Source organism: Cheilinus undulatus, linkage group 19, assembly GCF_018320785.1.
Source record: "Cheilinus undulatus linkage group 19, ASM1832078v1, whole genome shotgun sequence".
In the NCBI taxonomy this organism is placed as follows: Eukaryota; Metazoa; Chordata; class Actinopteri; order Labriformes; family Labridae; genus Cheilinus; species Cheilinus undulatus.
The window spans coordinates 9,511,254-9,531,752 of record NC_054883.1 but is presented as its reverse complement, the minus strand read 5'-3'; the positions used below and the strand labels follow the sequence as shown (position 1 = coordinate 9,531,752).

The following is a 20,499-nucleotide window of genomic DNA, read 5'->3' as shown; positions in this document are numbered from 1 at the left end:
AATAGAAACACAAATCTGTTGGAAAAACAAATCCCTTTTTTTTTTGCAATTTATTTTTAGTGACGTTTGTCACGCAGTTTTGAAAAAATAAATGCACATGTTGGTTGATCCACAAGTGATCCACACTTTCAACAATTCAAAAGCAGAATTGAAGATTTACAAATGATAGGTCATGATAAATGCACACACAAAATTAAAAAACACGTGTGTAAATCGTGGATATATTTGTGGATCTGAAAAACACATGTAAATCATGAATATAGTTGTAGATCTGAAAAATGTGTAAATTGTGGATGTATTTGTGGATCTGATCAGGGCTAACATGAGCTGTACCTGGGTTAGCGGTGTTGTACCTGGGTGTGGCATCCGGCTCTCTGGAAACTAGTTTAGCTGAAGCATGTTGTTTAACTCGGCACTTCGTGAAGTTAAAATTACTGGTCTTGGAAGTGGAAAGGTTTACTTCCCTGTTCTTTTTTGTCTTTTATCCCGAGGAGGGAAAAGTAATGCTTGTATTTCCAAGACAGAGCTCACGCTCGAATTCTCAGCCATGATGTGTGTGTGCGCTTCAGTGCCTGTGTTTGTGTGTTTCCTCAGAGACTACTCTCAGTCACAGGATGCAGATGTGCTTACGGTCCTGTCAAGTCCTCCGCCACAACGTTTACTAACTACTAATGTTTACTAACCTTATCAACAAGTTGTTGGCTGTAAAAGTTACAAGTAACTCATGATATAAATTCCCAGTAATTGTAACAGCATTATTAATTTTAAAAAGAAATGCGTTACACCACTAGTTACCATAAAACCTAACTGAGTTACTATAACGCATTACTTAGTTACTATAACACGTTACTCCCAACACTGGTTATTGCTGAGTGTTATGACTGATGAATGTAAAAAGAACTATCTTGGATGATGAAAAACAGATTAGCCCTGCTGAATTAATTACTTTGATTAATAGTAGAGTTAAATGTTACCTATGAGCAGTTTGCTATTATACTAATATTACAGAAGCGTTAGTGTGATTAACCTAGAGGGGGGTCAATAAAAAGTCTTATCTCATATTATCTTATTCAGCATAATTTCATTTTTGATTTCCTTAATTTTGTGTGTTAAGTTTAGAATAGCAGCTTCAAATTTGTTATTTAATATTTGTCTACATTATTCCATTATGTTTACTGATTTACTGAACCGGGGGGACCAAATTGTAATTTCGCTTAGGGCACCGAAATAGCCAGAGCTGGCCCTGCATCAGCAGCATTGAGCAAAGGCGTTGAGTTAAGCAGTAAATGAACCTCTCCTTTGTTACTTTGAGGTAATATACTGTCTTTCAGATCAATGTGTCTGCTAAATTATAAAGTGGGTGGTAGGTAGGTAAGGTAGCATTGTTGTATGCTTTTGAACACTACATTAAGCTACCAAAAGTAGATAATACAGGAAAAGGTTCTGAGCTAGTGAAAATGTATTTAGGTGCTTGCTATCAGGAGGAAAGTGTGAAATATTACAAGACAACACATTGTATTTTCTATATACAGTTAACATTTTCCTCTGCTAAGATTAGAGTTACAGGTGAGTGGCTCTTTTTGTATACAGTGATGATGACAGCTAAGGTTAACGTAGTGAGACCACTCTTTGTTACACACTGGACTGGGAAGTGACGTAATTCCCAGGACTCCTTCTTGTCAGGAAGTGGAGGAGGATCCTCCCCTGAGAGATAAAAAGACACACTTATGGAGGGTCAGGAGCTTTCTGCTCTGGGAGCTCACTCTTTTCCTATCTCTGCGCAGAGCGAGGGTGAAGACACACAGATGGGTGATATTTGTGACATTTTGTAAACTTTATATGTAATCCTTCATAAACTTTGGGTCAATGACCATTTAAGCTGAACTAATGCTCTCTTTGTCCTTCTGCCAATAAGCGAACTGCGCAAAATTCTGACAAAGGTCTGCACTGAAAGAATGCATGTCACTGTACAGAAGTGGAGACAGACAAGCTCCAGTCAATGATTTCACTGACCTGCTGTTCACGTATACTGGGACAAGGACAATAGCTCAGTTAGTTGCTTAATCAAGCTGTAACTGTAGCTCAAAAATCAGCACAAAGTGCTGCTCGTTTGTCCTCTATAGTAGATAAACACCATAAAATGCCCCCTAAAGTGCCCTCAAAGTGAAGAAAATTGAACATATTGCCTTACTTGACCTGTTAATAACAAAGTTTTGCAAAGTGCCCTCTAAGTGGAAAGAAGATGACAAATTCCCTCCTAAGTGCAAGTAAATATTCAGATGTTGACAAAGTACCCTCTTTCATTCTCTCTTAAAAGGACAAAGTTTACAAGTGCCCTCTCAAGTGTCCCCATACATAGAAGTTGACAAAGTGCCCTCGTAAGTATCCTCATAGACAAAAGTTGACAAAGTGCCCTCTTAATTGCTTAGTAAATTCACAGAAGTTGACAAAGTGCCCTCTTAAGTGCTTAGTTAATTAACAGAAGTTGACAAAGTGCCCTCTTAAGTGCTTAGTTAATTAACAGAAGTTGACAAAGTGCCCTCTTAAGTGCTTAGTTAATTGACAGGAGTTGACAAAGTGCCCTCTTAAGTGCTTAGTTAATTAACAGAAGTTGACAAAGTGCCATCTTAAGTGCTTAGTTAATTGACAGGAGTTGACAAAGTGCCCTCTTAAGTGTTTAGTTTATTAACAGAAGTTGACAAAGTGCCCTCTTAAGTGCTTACGAAATTCACAGAAGTTGACAAAGTGCCCTCTTAAGTGCTTAGTTAATTAACAGAAGTTGACAAAGTGCCCTCTTAAGTGCTTAGTTAATTAACAGAAGTTGACAAAGTGCCCTCTTAAGTGCTTAGTTAATTGACAGGAGTTGACAAAGTGCCCTCTTAAGTGCTTAGTTAATTAACAGAAGTTGACAAAGTGCCATCTTAAGTGCTTAGTTAATTGACAGGAGTTGACAAAGTGCCCTCTTAAGTGTTTAGTTTATTAACAGAAGTTGACAAAGTGCCCTCTTAAGTGCTTACGAAATTGACAGAAATTGACAGTGCCCCCTCAAGTGCTTACCCAAGGCCCTCTTGTTAGGCAAAATTAAGTGACCTTTAAATAGACAAAAGTTGTCAAAGTGCCCTCTAAGTAGGCATAAGTTGACAAAGTGCTCCTAAAGTGCACAAGTTGACAAAGTGCTCTCATAGTGCCTAAAATTGGCTAAGCTTCTCTTCGTTGCCTTTTAAATGGACAACATATGACAAATTTCCCACAATGCTGCCCTTCCTGTGGACAGTATGATAAGGTGCCCCCAGGGTGTTTTCCAGAGGCCAGGGCCTTTTCTCAGTGGACAATTTCCTTGGTTTAACATTTATTTTCACTGGCATCAAAGTTCATTTTCATTGACCCCCCGTCTTTTTTTGTTAAATCTGTAGTTAATGGTTCTTTCTTCCTCATCTATTCTTACAGAGGTGTCATAGTAAAGATCCTGAGTCCACCACTGCTGAGGGATTAATTTTGTAATCTTGCTGTCTTCAGGTCACTTCATGTTCATAATGAAGAACAGCAGCAGTTTCTATCCGACGGCTGTTCTTCGAGGACCCTGGTTCAAGCAGTCGGCCTCTGGGTGCACCATGACATTCTGGTGGGTGACAGTGACATTGTAGCTTCTATTCAACATGGTGTGTCATCCCAACCTGAACTTGTAGATCCGCCTATGATTTCATTCCATCTTCCTTCCACTGTGATTTTCTCCATCTTTTTGTCCCTGTCCCTCCTACTGTCTCTCCAACTGTCTCATCTCTGCTCTCTCAGCATCTCTCTTACTTCTGGCAGAAAAGTTGTGGATGTTTATAAATTTTTTATTTTTCTGCAGAATAATCAAAAGCCTCATGTTTTATGTTCAGCAAGCATATGCATTGTCCCAAGGGGAGGATGTGATTTACTGTATCTGGTGTGATGTTGATGGATAAGGTAAATGTAATAACCTAGAACAGTGCTGGGAGTAAAAATGTAATCTTTCATTTCTTCATTTCTCTGTCAGGCATTATAACTCAGGCATATCTATTGGAGCCGCAGACATGTACCTCCGAATCGATGGAGTCCCGAACAACACCGTCATATGGAGGACTTTGTACGACCAGGGACCCCGTTGGCACCAGGTTACCGTGCAGCTGGGCCGCATCACCCGGCCCTTCCAGATCGCTCTAGCTAAGATCAGCTTGGCTGTGTTTGACGGGGTTTCCGCCTTGGACGATGTCACCTTCAGGAACTGTTCGATGCCCCCAGCTGTGGCAGAGTGCCCAGCGCACACTCATTTCCACTGCAGACACAGCAGGGCATGTGTGGAGCAAATGCAGCTCTGTGACCTTGTGGATGACTGTGGGGATGGATCTGATGAGGAGGGATGCTGTGAGTGCCTCTGTCATTTGAAACTGTAACACTAAACATTTAATCAAGTAGAGAAATAGTTTTGGAAATGTTAAAATATTTACTATTTAAAATATGTTGTTGCAATTATGTTCAGCCCTTGGATTTTTTACTCTTTTATTAATTTTATGAATCAGTCAATATATTTTGTCTTTTTGACAAATAATAATAAATTTTAAAAAAACTCATTAATGTCAAAGTGAAGCATATTTTTACAAAGAAATGCCAGTTAAACAATAATATGTAATGTTAAATAAGTGACTGCATAAATATTCACCCCCTTTAAAGTGACTGACCTAATTCAACCCCAGGTCCAGCCAATTAATGCTAATGGTCTACCAATTAGTGAAAAGGGATCACCTGAGTGCAGTGACTGTGTCTCAAGTGATTAGTAGTGATTAGTATAAAGCCACTTGTGTCTGGAACGTCCAGTCACTGGTTAATCAGTATTCATGGCTACCATTACACTGTGAAGACAAAAAAACACTCCAAGCAGATCAGAGAAAAGGTTAGTGAAGAGTAGAAGTCAGGGGATTCATACTAAAAAAATCCAAGGCACTGAACAACCCCTGGAAATCAGTTAAATCCATCATCAAGAAATGAAAGGAATATAGAAAATCTGCCTAGATCAGGCCATCCTCACAAATTGAGTGAGCATGCAAGAGGGAGACTAGTGAGAGAGACCACCAAGAAACCTATGACTAGCAGCTGAGATGGGAGAGACTGCATACATCTGCTGCCCAGGCTCTTCACCAGTCAAAGCTTTAGAAAAAAGCGCTGTTGAGGAAAGCTCGTTCAATCTTCACTAGATTTTGACAAAAGGCATGTAGACTGTATGGTCAAGTGGAAGAAAGGTCTTTGGTCTGATGAGACCAAAATGGAGCTTTTTGGCCATCAGACAAGATGTTTGGTGGACAACAAACACTGCACATCACCACAAACACACAATCCCCACTGTGAAGCACAGTGGCGGCAGCATCATGCTGTGGGGATGCTTCTTGGTTGCTGGCCCTGGAAGGCTTGTAAAGGAGAGGGTTAAATGAATGCAGTGAATGTAGGACAATCCTGGAGGACAATCATATTCAGTCCGCAGGAGAACAAGAGCTTTGGAGAAGATTAGTTTTCCAGCAGGACAATGACCCAAAGCATACAGAGAAAGCTACACAGAGTTTAGAGACAACAAGGTGAATGTGCTGGAGTGGCCGAGTCAAAGCCCAGACCTCAATCCAATACAGAATTTGTGGCTGGACCTGAAAAGGGCTGTTCACGCACCTGTGGCCCAGCACGTTAAGTCAGTTGTCTCATAAATAAATGGTTGTGGGTTCAGTTCCCTGCTACTGCAGTCACATGCCAATCTGTCCTGGGCAAGACACCTAACCCCAATCTGCTCCCACTGCTTTGTTGGTGGCGTATAAATGGGTATGGATGCATTTGAATGGGATTAACTGATACTTTTGGCATGATATAAATGGATACGTGTGACCTGCAGTGTAAAAGCACTTTGAGTAGGCTGATGACTAGAAAAGTCCATTTACCATTTACATCCGATCCCCATGCAACCTGACAGAGCTTGAGCAGTTTTGCAAAGAAGAGTAGAGTATATATACAAATTTCTATTTAATTGACATTACTTTGTAGAAATCTGTTTTTACTTTGAAATTAAAGATAATTTCTTTGTTTTTTTTTTTGTCAAAAAGCTGAATTATATTGACTATGAATGAGTTGTTAAAACAGTAAAAGGGTAAAACATCGAAAAGGGTGAATACTTTAGACAGGAAGTGTATAATTTGACTTCTGTGCAGGGTTTGCAATTTTTCGAATCCATTGGTGAAATTTCATTTGCCATTGTATCTCTATGAAATAATGACGTGAAAGTAGTTAAACTTTTATTTTCTTCTCTTGTCATTTCTCAGCATCAGAGCTTCAGTGTAACTTTGAACACGGTCTGTGCAGCTGGAAACAGGAGCAGAGCGGAGGAGATGTATTTGACTGGACCCTCATTCAAGGCCCCACACCGTCCATCAACACAGGGCCCTGGAAGGACCACACAACGGGCACCAGCTATGGCCACTACCTGTACATTGAGTCCTCCGCCCCACAGGCGTTCAAGGATACGGCTGTGCTGCTGAGCAGGGTCTTCCAACCCACCCACCAGCGTGGCACGGATCCATCCAGGTCCCGCCAACACTGTGTCTTCCGCTTTCATTACCACATGTTCGGCTCACACGTGTTCTGCTTAACAGTGTACCTCAGGACCACTGCTACAGGCCGGGGCCACATAGTGTGGGTACGATATGGCAACCAGGGAAACCTATGGCACAGGAAGACTCTCTACCTAAACAGTGCTCGACCTTTTCAGGTAAATGCAGCTGCACATGCTTGCATGTCTTTTAGAGACACATTTTAGATTGTATTTAGAATAATACGAACGATGACAACAAGATGATCATTTTAACTACAAAAATTGATGGTGGTGGTATTTCATGACTGTAAACTACAACACAGTTGTACAATTTGCGTTAATCTTTGTCCTTGACCAATTAAGAGCCACTGCACCAAACTGACTGTATGTGTGAATGTGAGTTATCCTGATGATTCGTCTCCATATGTCAGCTCTGTGATTGATTAGCCACAAGTCCAGGCCTCTTGCTCTGTAGCAGCTGGGACTGGCTCCAGCTCTCCCCTGTGACCCAGACTGCTAGATAATATGTTGTATAAATAGTAGGTTAAGAGGTGGTACATCATACAGCCCCACTTTCAAAAAAGTTGGGGCACTGTGTGAAATGTAAATTAAAACAGAATACAATGATTTGCAATCATTATCATGAACCCATATTTATTAACAATAGATAATAAGCAGTGTATCAGTGTTTAAACTGAGAAATTTTACCATTTCATGAAAAAGTTGGAGAAGCATATTGCAACTACTTTTGGATTACTTGGCAGCAGGTCAGCAACATGACTGGGTTTAAAATTAGTATTTTAGAGAGTCTCTCAGAAGTAAAGATAGGCAGAGGTTCACCAATCTGTGAACGACTGTCTGAATATTCTACAGTACATAACATCATCCTAAGTTTCAGAGAATCTAGAGAAATCTCTGTGCGCAAGATAAAAGGTCAATACTGAATGCTTGTGATCATTAGGTCCTCAGGTGGCACTGCATTAAAAACAGGTATAATTATGTTCTGGAAATCCCTGCATGGGCTCAGGAACGTCCAGAAATCATTGTCTACACAGGTAGCCGTACCATCCACAAAAGCTTATCATGCAAAGAAGAAACCATGAGCGAACATGATCCAGAAACACTGTCGTCTTCTCTGGGCCAAAGCTCATTTAAAATGGACTGAGGCAAAATGGAAAACTGTTCTGAGGTCAGATGAATCCAAATTTGAAATTCTTGTTGGAGACCACAGACGCTGTGTCCTGCAGACTAATAAAAAGGGACCATCTAGCTTGTTATTGTTCAAATACCTGCACCCCTGATGGTATGGGGTTGCATTAGTGCCTATGGTGTGGGCAGCTTACACATCTGGAAAGGAACTATCAATGCTGAGAAGTATAAAGAGGTTTTAGAGCAACATATGCTCTTATCCAGACAACGTCTCTTTCAGGGAAGGCCTTGCAGGACAATGCTAAACCACATTCCTCATCCATCACAATGGCATGGCTTTGCAGCAGAAGAGTGCGGACGCTGAACTGACCTGCCTGCAGTCCAGACCTTTCACCAAAAGACCCAGGACTGTTGAACAGCTAGAATCATACATCAAAAAGGATGGAACAACATTCCTCTCCCAAAAGTCAAGTGGTCTCCTCACTTCCCAGATGTTTGCAGACTGTTATAAAAGAATGAAGGGAAGCTACACAATGTCCCTTTTTTTTTTACATTTGTTGCTGCCATCAAATTCGAAATGTGCTAATATAAAAAAAAATGGAAAAACGTCTCAGTTTCAACCTCTGATATGTTGTTTATGTTCTATTGTGAACCAAGTGTGGGATTTGAAAATCATTGTATTCTGTTTTTACTTACATTTAACACAGCGTCCCAACTTTTTTGGAAAAGGGGTTGTATGTTAAAGCTCACGTATCATGGGAAATACACTTTACAGGCTTTTCTAGTAAAAATATGTGCCCCTGGCCTGTCCACAAGTGAGCCGTATCCATTCAGCCAAATCCATTTTTTGTTAGGGGCGGGGCCAGGGGTGGAGTCAGACAGCTCATTAACATTTAAAGACACAGACACAGAAATGGCTCATTCTGAGCAGGGCTGAAACAGTGAGTTTTTTAGACATACAAACGTCCAATACTGGAGTGTTTTTCAGCATCGAACTTCACAGACATGTTTTGGGGACATCTGGGACCAATATAAACTTGTCTTAAAGGGGTAAAATCTGTCCCCTTTAGGTTGTTTTTGAATCAGATCCTGCTCTGAATCATTTGCATTCTTTTGAGGTGTGTAATCAAGGATAAACACGTAGACCTTAGCACAAAGTTAAAGTTCACAACCATCAAAAAAGTAACATACTAAATTAGTTAAACAGTCTGTTATGAGAGTGCTCAGCAGCACTGTTTGATAAAGATCTGTTTAATAGCTTCACTACTTGACATTGAACCCTAATAATGGATGTTCAGTTGTCATTTCTCATGAGTGAGTGTAACTTGACAGGCAGTTAAAGACTTTTCTCCATCATGGCGTTGGAAACAGGAGCTCTGTTTGTCATGTTAATTGACTGCAAAAAGGGTGAAAGTGAAAAAGGAAAGAGACACTGATGAATTAAATTCAGACTCTGGCTGATCAGTTTGTTCCCACAGCGGGCACACTGCCACAGAATGACAGAGTATAATGATTTGACATCAGCTGTACCAATGCGCTCCTTCTGGATTTGTACTAAGATTTAATATGACCATTGTGGCCACAGCTAATGTGCGTTTGTCCTTGGGAGAAAACACTGATTTCTCTTAAAACCACAGAGGAATGAGCCCAGCTGTGTTACCAGAAATCAAACTGTTTCAAGGCAGCTAGCTGTAAAATAACTTCTGCTTCTTGGTATGACATTTTAAAACCTACATGAAACTCTCACATGGTGCATCTCAAATCAGTATTCAAACTATCATGAAATATAAATGGTAAATTGTCTCGCATTTTTTAATTCCAATATCCTCTTTCTTTTTGATTTCCTTTCACCAGATTTTGATTGAAGGTACAGTTGGAGATGATTTTCATGGAGATATTGCCATTGATGACCTTTCCTTCCTGAACTGTGTCCCATATGAAGGTAAATGATTATCTTCTAACACAAGGGTTCCCAACCTTTTCAGCCCGCGACCCCCTAAATATAGGTGCCAAAGACCGGGGACCCCCACTGTACCTGAAGGTGGATGAACACAACCATGCACATTTAAGAACAATCATGTGCAGACAAGGCCACCCATAAGGAGGGATAAAGGGGAAGGTTTCTGGGACCCAGCCAAACTGAGGGCTCATGGAGTAATAAATAGCCTTCTTAGAATAAAAATAACTTTTGTTAAAAACATTTAAAATGGGTAAAAATTGCTTAAATTAGTTAATAATGGCAAAAAATTGTGGAAAAAGTGTTGAAATGGGATTTTTAAAGAACATAAATGGGTTAAAGGGGGCAACAATTATATAAAAGTGGTAGAAAAAATTGATTAAATTAGCAAAAATAGACACAAAAAGTAGTAAAAGGGATTCAAAAGTGGCTGAAATGGTTTTAAAGTGCAAAAACTGGGGGAGAATTGGTGAACTGGGAGGAAAAGTTGATATAAACTGGCAAAACTGGGATAACTGGTTAAAATGGACAGAAAGGGATGCAAAAAGTGGTTAATAGTGGCAATAATGAGGAAGAAAGTGGCAAGAAATGGTTTAGAAGTGACAAAAAAGGGCAGAAAAAAATGATGGAAAAGGTGTATAATTGAAACAAATGGGTATTAAACGGCAAAAATGCGCTAAAATTGGTGCTTAAAAGTGATGAAAAAGGGTTAAAATTTGGTAGAATTGATGTAAAGTGGCAACAGTGCAATTTAAAAAATCTTCGTAGTTTTTTTTAAATTACAGGTATCTAGAGACCCCCTCTCAGTGTCTCACGACCCCGAATGGGGTCCCAACCCCAAGGTTGAGAACCACTGCTCTAACAGAAAATAAAACCTTTTTCAGTGATGTCATTGATTTATAATTGATATGGTTCATGTTTTTTTTTTACCAAACCTGGTTCCAGGAGAGCTCCTCAAACCAAACACCACAACCCCTACAGTGACCCCTCCAGCCTCCACGGTCCAGCCCCACAGCTGCCCCGACGGGGAGTTTGCATGTGGGACACATGAGGAGTGTGTTTCCAACAGCAAAGTGTGTGACTTTAGAGAGGATTGTTCTGATGGCTCCGATGAATTAGACTGCGGTAAAATATTTTTATCCTCTTTGGAATGCATTAGAGACATTTTTTATTCACAGCATTGTTTATTTATTCCATTTATTCTGCCTTCATGTTTTCCTCATTCCCCTCTTTTCTCTCTCTAGTGAGGGAGCGTTGTGATTTTGAAGGTGGTGACACTTGTGGTTGGAAGAGTATTGAGACCACTCTGGTTCCCAGTCACACATTTCGCTGGTCACCAGAACAAGGGGAGAGCATTCATGACGGAGAGCAATACCACCGTCCTATTAACGACCACACACTGTGAGTGCTGGAGGAATATCCTCAATTTGATTCAGACATCAATGTGTTGATTGATCAGAGAGGAACATACGCTGATTTTTTAAACCTAAATGTTTCCTGAATTTTCATTTCCAGTTTTCAGGATTTGGAAATTTAAAGAAATAAAAAGATAGATTGTTTTTCTTTAGACAAGAGCTACACAATATGACCTGTAATTTATATTACTGTTGTTCTTTTTCTCTGTGAGGTTATTGAAGACAGTGAGGTACGATAGTATAGACTACTCTAAAATCTTCGGGTGGCTCTTCATCAGCCGTGGACTCTGGTCAGAGAGTAACAGAACAGGGATACTTTTCTGCTGCACTTGAATTATTGTTGAATGAACAAACGGTTTCTGTAATTAGACAACACAACATAAACAGGGAGTCAATGCACAAGCATTGACCTTTAATAACCACTCACTTGCCCACTGACTAAAAATACTGGCAGGAATATATTAGCATTAGTAACTTAGCATTAGCATTAGCATGCTAAAATTACGCTAGCAATGGGAAATAACCTTCAGCCTTCGAGACATAACACAGCAAAGTTAGATAAACAACTAGCAATAAAATGTTAGCATATTAGCTTAGCATTAGCTTGAACTCTAAACATAATTGTACTAACTTTATTAGGTTATAAAACAATCCATGCAGAACATGCATTATAAGGTGATGCAGTACATATTAATTGATAAAAGGTGATGCAATTAGCTTCTTCAGCAACCTATGCTCAAGTACTAATATGCTGTTCAGTCCTTGAAGTCCAGATCAGAAAAGGGGGAACTAATACAGAGCACAGGTTAAGGACCCCAGATGGCTTTCCTAGCTGCCTTGGTACTGCCTCAACAAAGTCGACATTAATCCTTCCAAAGCTTACAACTGTGCTGCCACCCACTGGACAAGGCAAGAATTCAGAGCAGAGGTAATGGTACACTGGGTTATCAAAAATTAATAGGAAAAACATAATTCAAGTCATGTTTAGCTGTTGCAACCTCACCCTAAGGCAGTTGTTCCCAACCTTTTCCTTAGCACCCCCCAGGATGTATGTGGAAAATTAAACATGAATTTTAATTGTTTTCACTGGCAAAATCCCAACATAATAGGCCTGCATACACTTACTACTACTAGGTCGTCCTAAGACGTACATACGTATACACTTGCTCTTGGCAAAATATCGATGTGTAACCTGTCCATGATTACGACTGCACATTTGGGCCACTCTAAAACATGAAAATTGATGAGACCAGGTTATTTTGGAGTAAAAAGTCATAGATTTGTGAGAAAGAAACTTAAAATTCTTGTGCTTCAGAAGTTGTAATCTACATGAACCAAAACTTAAAAGTTTTGAGATTATAAAGTCAGAAAGAGTCGCTTGTGTGGAAGAAAAATCATACCTGATGAAGCTGATTTCCTTGCACTAGTTCTGCAGTTGAGAGCCTAATAAAATTATTCTGAGTGGAACTGATTGATAAGTGAAATCGTCTGATTTTAGCCCAGAATCATCACATAACCATTAGCATCTGGACTTAGAAGAGACATTTCTGTACACTGGAGCTATCCAACCACTGTTTTCAGTTTGGTTTCTCAGAACTTTATGACTTTATGATGTCGGAAATTTATTGCTTTGATGACTTGAAATTATTTGATTTATTTTGTCAAAATTCACTTTTCAAAGTTGGAGTTTATTTTCCACATGAATTTATTTTTATTCATTGAATTTAATAAGAATGGCCCTGATACTCTGTTGCACATTATGTTTCTTACTATGATTTAAAAAAAATAATAAATAAATGCACATCTAATTTTGACAACATAAGAGCAGACAGGAACCCGGGCCACCATCTTTGGCAACCCCTCTTGGGTTGCCTGGACCCCAGGTTGGGAACCACTGCCCTTGGCAAGCTTTTGAGTGAGCATAACATCACAAAAAGATGCTTTTAAAAGTTTTGTTTCTCAGCTTCATAGGTATTCAGGTACTACTAAAAACGCATAATTTCTCAAAAAAGAAATAACTTTAGTTATAAAAAGGGTTTTGGAAAAAATATATTTATCATTAAAATACCTTAGATTTCCCTAGCAGAGAGTGTACAGAGCTATGGTGTTTACAGCCGTCTCTTTGACCACTATCAGAGCCACAGCCTGCTTCTTATTAACTTTAAATTAGAATAAAAAAATAAATGTAAACACACCTTTGAACCTTTAAAAGTTCTTTAAACTGTTGTAATGGAGATAGAAAATGCTGCTGTGTTCATTCAAGACAACCAGGTAAATCAATTCTAACACAGCCTGAGTCAAAGCCCCAAGCAGAAACAATCTGCAAAGTAACCACGCTAACTCTCTGTTGCTTTTATTACAGCCATCAAACTGGGAGAGGAGTTAACACACATTTATGTGATTGGTTTGCTTTACACCAGTTACAGACACCCACCACACCCACAGTGATGCTTTTTCATCAGTGGGAGTTTAAGTCCTCAGTATTTTGCTCTTATGTCACAGAGGAACTAGCTGATGATGGGACTTAATATGACCTGTGGTTGTCACAAATCGATCTTTTATGCTTTTTTTTGTCCACCACTGTGGCTTAAAGCTGAACTATAAGAGACATTTATTTTGCCTCAAGTGTTTAAACCAGTATACAATATACATAAAACACAAAGGACTCGGAGAGTGCAGGCATCCGCCATTAAGCCCTATCTCCCAATAGTACAGAATCCTTTGAGAAATTCCTGGATCCAGATCACTCCCAAAATCTAGTCAGTTCTTCCTTATGCCATTCCTGGCATCTCCTGAAAATTTCATCAAAATCCATCCGCAGCTTTTTGAGTTATGTTGCTAACAAACAAACTAACTAACTAACAAACGAACAAACCCAACCGATCACATAACCTCCTTGCTGGAGGTAATTAAAAATTTATCTCCTCATAAGCCACATCTTTTCTCAGTCAATCGAAAGCTAATGTAAGCCATTCAATATGAGCTAAGCTAAAGGAGTAAGGCCCAGCTATAGTGGATTAAATACAGTGACCTGATTGTCCTTATCTATATTTTATTGACTGAACAGTGCGAGCAGAAATGGTGCTGCACTTTGACCACTACATTTCAGTAATTTCTTCTCTCAGCCAGAACTGCTCACACAATCTTCTATCATAACCTCTCCGTCTGCCCGCCCCACCACCACCACCACCACTCCTGCTGAAGCCTTGGCTGGCTCTCGATCGATAAGGTATGAGTGAAATGAAGAGGGGAAGCTGTGCCTTATTTAACCTGAGTGGAGCCACACCTCGTATGGGGATTTAATAATGCATAGGCAGAAGAGGCTGGAGATGATGTGGTCACAGTGGTGCATGGCAATTACAGCACTACTTATCTCACTGTTTAAGGTGGATTGTTTTGTAGCGGCTGTATATGTCTCACTGGCTCATGAATAGGAGAGCAGAGATGTATATGCAAATATATACAAATATGTGTCAGTAAATGTGGTATCATTGGGACTGCAATTGCAAGCCCATTTCCTAAAAAGCTGGGACATTGTGTGAAATGTAAATGATAACAGGCATAATGACTTGTAACTCATCAAAATGTAATATTTATTTAAAATGACAAAAAGACGACAAATTAGGAAACAGAGGAATGCATTATTCTAAGAAATTAGATGCCCATTTTAAATTTGATGCCAGCAACAAGACAAAAAAGTTGGAGCAATATCGTGTTTTCCATTCTGTAGTCTTACCTCGTCCTTATCAACTCTAAGAATTTGGAAACAGACAAGAGTTTTGAAAGTGGAGATGTTTATCATACAAAAATATATTAGGAGGAGCATTTATCAGCCCAGAACAGGTGAAGTAAGCCAACCTAGTCCCTTGCTCAGTATCCTCCTGTGTCTGAAATCTGATAGTCTGTTCAGAATCTTCACTTCTAGTGACATCACAATTATAATAGTATAATATAATTCATTATTAACTATATTATATGTATATATAATTATAATATATTATAATATTAACCTGTGTCTCCACCCAAAACCATGATACCATGCTGCTGCACTCATGTCGGGACATGAAAGGGGGCAAGCTGAGAAGGGCCTCATTTTAATTCAAAGTAGACAAAAGTATTTAGCCACACCTGTTAATTAGTTTTCTTTTAATCACACAAAAAGAATCAGAAATTCAAAAAAATCACCACAAATGTATCAATGGGATAATGAAATTAGACAATTAAAGAAACTGCTTGAAAAAATGCACTGACCCCTTGTTTCTATCAGACGATACCCTCTCAATCAGACGTGCCCACAGAAGTGGCTGGGCCCCTGGAAAACTTACTGAAAGGGCCCTCCTCAGTTGTGATTTATTGATGAGATCAATGCACGTGTGTTGGATCAGTAGCATTGGTGCTACTTTCCTGGCTAGCAGTTCATGTTGGTCTCTGGTGTTGAAATTATTTTTTCATGCTACTTTTGAACCCAATCGCCACTTTTTTCCATTCATTATAGTCACATCTTTTCACCACTTTTAACCCATTTTTTTGCTGCTTCTTTTGCTCTGTTTTGCATAATTTTTTTTAACACTTTATGCTAATTTTTGCTACTTCTTTTGCCACCTTGCCCCTTCTTTTTGGCCACTTTTCACCTCTTTTTGCTGTGTATGCCACTTGTAGCCCGTTTATGCCAATTTGTGATTATTTTAACACATTTTTGCCACTCTTTTTTTTTACACTTTTTAGCCATATTTTGGAAATGTATTGCCACTTTTAGCCCGTTTTTGCCCCTTTTTACCTGTTTTTGCCATTTTTTCTAGAATAACTTTTTTGAATTTCCTTTTTTTGCTACTTTGCCCATTTGTGCAACATCTTTTTGCAACTTTTTGCAAAACTTTTTTGGGCACCTTTTAACCATATTTGCCCATTCTTTCCACTTTTTACTGCTTTTTGTCCCTTTTTTTGTCACTTTTCAACTGTATTTGACCAGGTATGCCATGTTCTAGTGGCCTTTTGCCCATTTTTACCACTTCTGAAAAATTTTTGCCACTTTATGAATTGTTTTTTTTTTTTCTTTTTTTTTTTTGCCACTGTTGGCCAATTTTTGCTTTCTCTCTCTTTTCACTCTTTGCCCATTTTTGCATCTTCGTTTTTGCCACTTCTCACTCATATCTGACACTTTTTGCTGTTTGTTGCCACTTGTAACCCCTTTATGCCAATTTTTTAAACTTGCTACCCTTTTTAGCCATTTTTTGTAACATTATTGCCACTTGTAACTTATTTCCCCCTCACTTTTGCCCATTTTTTCCGCATATTTGCCTATTCTTACCACTTTTTGCTCCTTTTTGCCCTATTTACCACTTTTTGCCCATTGTTTTGCCACTTAATGGCCATATTTGATCAGGTTTGCCACTTTTTAGTAACTTTTTTTGCCAGTTTAAACTAATTTCTACCACTTTTTGCCCATTTTTGCATGTTATTTTGCCACTTTTTTGCCCGATTTTGCTTCTTCTTTCTTATCACTTTTCACCCATTTCTTCCACTTTTTGCCCTTGTTTGAGACTTTTAACACATTTCTGCTTTTTTTTTTTGCTATGTTCACCTATTTTTCCCTCTCTCCACCCATTTTTGTCTCTTTTTCCCCATTATTCCTTTCTTTTTCCATCTAAGTTGTCTCAGTTTCTACTACTGTATGCATCCTGACATTTGTTTATAATATGACCTTGTAATGAAGTCTGACATTACTTTCCTACTCATTTAGTTACATGTGCCCATCCTCATTGTTTGCACTGAAAAGGTAAGGGGTTTACATTTTGGAAAAGGCTATATTGTAGAACAGCATAAATAAATGAAATATATTTTTTGATGGTTGGAGAAGAGTAGTTCTTATTCAGGTTAAAAGTAAACATTGTAATCACAGCTTAACTTTACAATTAACCATGATTTTTTTTACCTCCATGGGCCCCCAGTTTGGCTGGCCCCCAGAAAGCTCTCCCCTTTTATCCCCCCTTATGGGCGGCCTTGCTCTCAATACTTAGTTTATGATTATTGATTTATGCCCAAGGCAATATTCTTGTCATAAATAAAAATAAACACATTCACAGCCTCCAAAAAAGGTCCTCAGATTGACAAAAAAAACTTCCTGTCAGAAATATGTTTGCTTATTAAATGTCTGGCCTTCAGGGTGGAGACAGGTTTATGTGAGAAATCTGGCAGCAGAAGATTGTTTTCACTTCAGTCTGTTGAAGGGAGAAGGTTTCTCTGAGCTCACCTTAAACCTGAGTTTACCTGAGACATAAGTGGGATTTATTACATCACAACCAATATGGAAGGTGGTCCTGGTTTAATATGAAAACTTTTACAAGTCTGATGTTAAAATATGAAACCTGGGGTGCAATTTTACCGGGGATGGACTTTTCTAGAAGTGAGAAATCGTTGTCCTGATAGTAAAACTTTAAAAATAAGGATATTTGTGTGTTTAGAGACTCTGTATTTCTACAATATCATTGTCCTGAAACCTGCTGTAGGGATGTTGAAATGGAAGGTCATCTCTAAACAAATAAATAATGATGCCCCAATCATGTTGCAACATCTCAGCTGATGGTACATGGTTGTGATCTTGTTCTGTGCTGTCTGTCTCCCCATCCCGCAGAGGCAGTCCGGAGGGTTGGTATATGTGCGCTGACAGTTCAAACGGAGGCTACGGTCAAACCACCGACCTCCAGACACCTGTCATCTCCTCCACTGGGCCACAGTGCACCCTAGTCTTCTGGTACCACATGAGCGGATTCACAGTGGGATCGCTGCAGGTAAGAGGAGGGAGCGTGCTGTGCTTAGCGTGATAATGAGACTCAGGCACAGGCAGAAAAAGCTTCATATCCATCTGTATTTGCAGGTGCTGCTGAAGAATGGGAATGTCACTCAGGAGGTTTGGTCCCAGACTGGTAACCAAGGCAACAAATGGAGACGAGGAGAAGTCTTTCTGGGGTTATCAAACACCTTTCAGGTCTGAAAGTTTTAATGTCACTTAAAGGCGCCTTATATAATCAGGTTCAACACAGTGAAATCCTTCTTGATTAGAAAAGCTTTTACATGGGATATTTTCTTCATGCAGAGGGTCATTTTAGACTCCAGCAAAGATTTTTATCACAATCTGTGTTGGTTGAAATGTCTTAAAGGCTGCCTTTCTAAACATCTAAACCAACAAAATAACTCAGTGTGTAATTGTGTGGAAAGACACCTTCAGCCAGCACTGAAAAGACATTCAACACTAGTGAATACCACCAGGGCTTTTCAAAATGTGTCTCATTTTATAGGAGCTAAATGGATGAATGTATAAGTGAGCAGTGTATTCAACAAAGAAAACACGCTCTTATTCCCTGCATCCAAGTGTGATCCTCTCCACCATTTACCAACATTTCTGTCAAACTCTAATGCTTTCATGAATCAAATATGTCAGCACCCAGGGGTGCTTCTGTAGTCAGAGATTTATAGCTAAAGCACCTTTGCATGGGCAGTCCTCTCTTTTAATCAGGTAAGATTTTTATAGCACATCTCTTTCCAATGCTCTGAACTTTCTTGATATCATCGTACAGCAGTCAAGTGCAGTTTAAGTGTTTATATGTAAACAATGACATTATAACCGTATCTTTGCATCGACAAGACAGGATGTCATCCACCACTGCAAAATCATTTTAGACCAATTCTACCACAATCATCATTTTTATTACTTTTCAGTGATAAAATGGGTTGTCAAATTCAGCCCATTCTTGTTGCAACTTTATTTTAGTCAGTTAAAAATGGTTGAAATTTAGTCTTCAATCCTTAAACCTATTTCTAAGCCATATCCAACTAACTTCACAGCTGAAATCCAGTCTAATTCTTACTGGGAAGCAGCAGAGAGACAGAATAAAAATGGGTAGCTGTTTCTATGATTATCAGAAAACCAAACAACTATAAATGCTTGACATGTTATCGACAAAAAAATCATGTGTTCAGTTTATTTTACTCAAACCATTCCTGGCAATAATTTTAATATAAAACATGTAGATATTTTGCTCAAAAATATCAATATTAATTATTAAAGGTGATCATTCCTAAGTTATATTTTTAACAGAAAACTGCATGGATTTATTTCACACATCCATCTGGAAAATCACTCATACACAGTCTCTGGAAAAGGGCAGAGCCTTTGAAAAACAACTCAGAGGGTGATTGGACGAACGTTCTGTCTGTCACATCTTCACAGGCCAATCAGAGCAACAAAACACGTGATGCAGCCGCTATCGAGCTGTGCCCCTACTGAGGACTAAACTCCATAGAGAACTGCATAACACAAACCATCTGTAGACATGTCAGCACACGACTTTTGTTGTTTTTGTAAAAGAAAACAACGCACTTCTGTTCTTTGTTCTTCCTTTATACGAAGAAATTTGGTCAAGTTCTTGTAACACTGGCGCTTTAGCAGCATCCACGCTAATCTCTTCCACCATAATTGCACCGGTCCACTTGTTGCTGCTTGCTTACGTCACGACTCCGCCGCACCCAAAAGTACTGCCCCTCGTTGCTGATTGGTCCTGCCACTTTCAAACCAGGCCAAAACTATTCAGATGGCAGCTTTGCAAGACGGATTTGCCAGTGAGAAACACAGAGACAGGCTTATCCATCTGCCATGCATGGTTACAATTTCCCATAATGAAGGAGAAATGCTCTTAAAAAATGCACTTCTTAGTTCACTTTGGAAAAGGTCTCAGGATGCAAATGCGCTCTAGCCCACATGCCCATTCTGGGGATGCTTTAAAAGCAACCAAGCTCATTTTTAGTGCATCTTTCCCTAGTGTGAAATTTATAGATGAAAACAAACGTCTGTTTTTATTTAGATCCTGTGCCTTATAAAGTGCTGTTTTATTAAACAAAGTCCTCAATTTAACACAAGTTTAGAACAGCAGAGATGGTCTGTACTTGTGTTATTATTTTGGTTGAGAGCCCCCTAGTGGCAGTATAAAACTTACTGTGCTTTTAAACCTAAATTCTGGATTTACATTGGCAAAAATACAAAGCCAAATTCTGAATAAGTTGGGACACTATGAAAAATGTGAATGAAAACAGAATATAGTGGTTTGAAAATCCTTCTCAGCATATATTGTGTTAAATGCAGCACAAAGAAAAGATCATTTATGATTATTTTTTGGGATGGATCTTTATGGATTGATCCTGATTTGAGGGGGTCCACACACACATCATGGATATAATGCCTGCAGCATATTCCAAATTAGTTGGCATGGGGGCGTGAACAGACTGAGAAAACTGTGGACTAAAGAGAATTTGGAAAAAAAGGGGCAAGGCTGACATTACATGCCTGTAACCTCAGACCCCTCAGATCACACTGCATTGAGAACTGGCAGAGTTTA

The 20,499-nt window shown here is 39.2% G+C and overlaps 1 protein-coding gene across 1 annotated transcript in view; it reads left to right on the top strand.

Moving 5' to 3' along the window:
- The window catches only part of malrd1 (MAM and LDL receptor class A domain containing 1), a 109,663-nt gene that overhangs the window by 20,533 nt on the left and 68,631 nt on the right, over window positions 1-20,499 (top strand). The window contains exons 8-15 of the mRNA XM_041814287.1: window positions 3,517-3,622; window positions 4,022-4,389; window positions 6,321-6,766; window positions 9,593-9,680; window positions 10,641-10,820; window positions 10,940-11,096; window positions 17,742-17,898; window positions 17,985-18,095. Of these exons, the coding sequence (XP_041670221.1) occupies window positions 3,517-3,622; window positions 4,022-4,389; window positions 6,321-6,766; window positions 9,593-9,680; window positions 10,641-10,820; window positions 10,940-11,096; window positions 17,742-17,898; window positions 17,985-18,095 (1,613 nt within the window). The remainder of the gene's footprint in view (window positions 1-3,516; window positions 3,623-4,021; window positions 4,390-6,320; window positions 6,767-9,592; window positions 9,681-10,640; window positions 10,821-10,939; window positions 11,097-17,741; window positions 17,899-17,984; window positions 18,096-20,499) is intronic.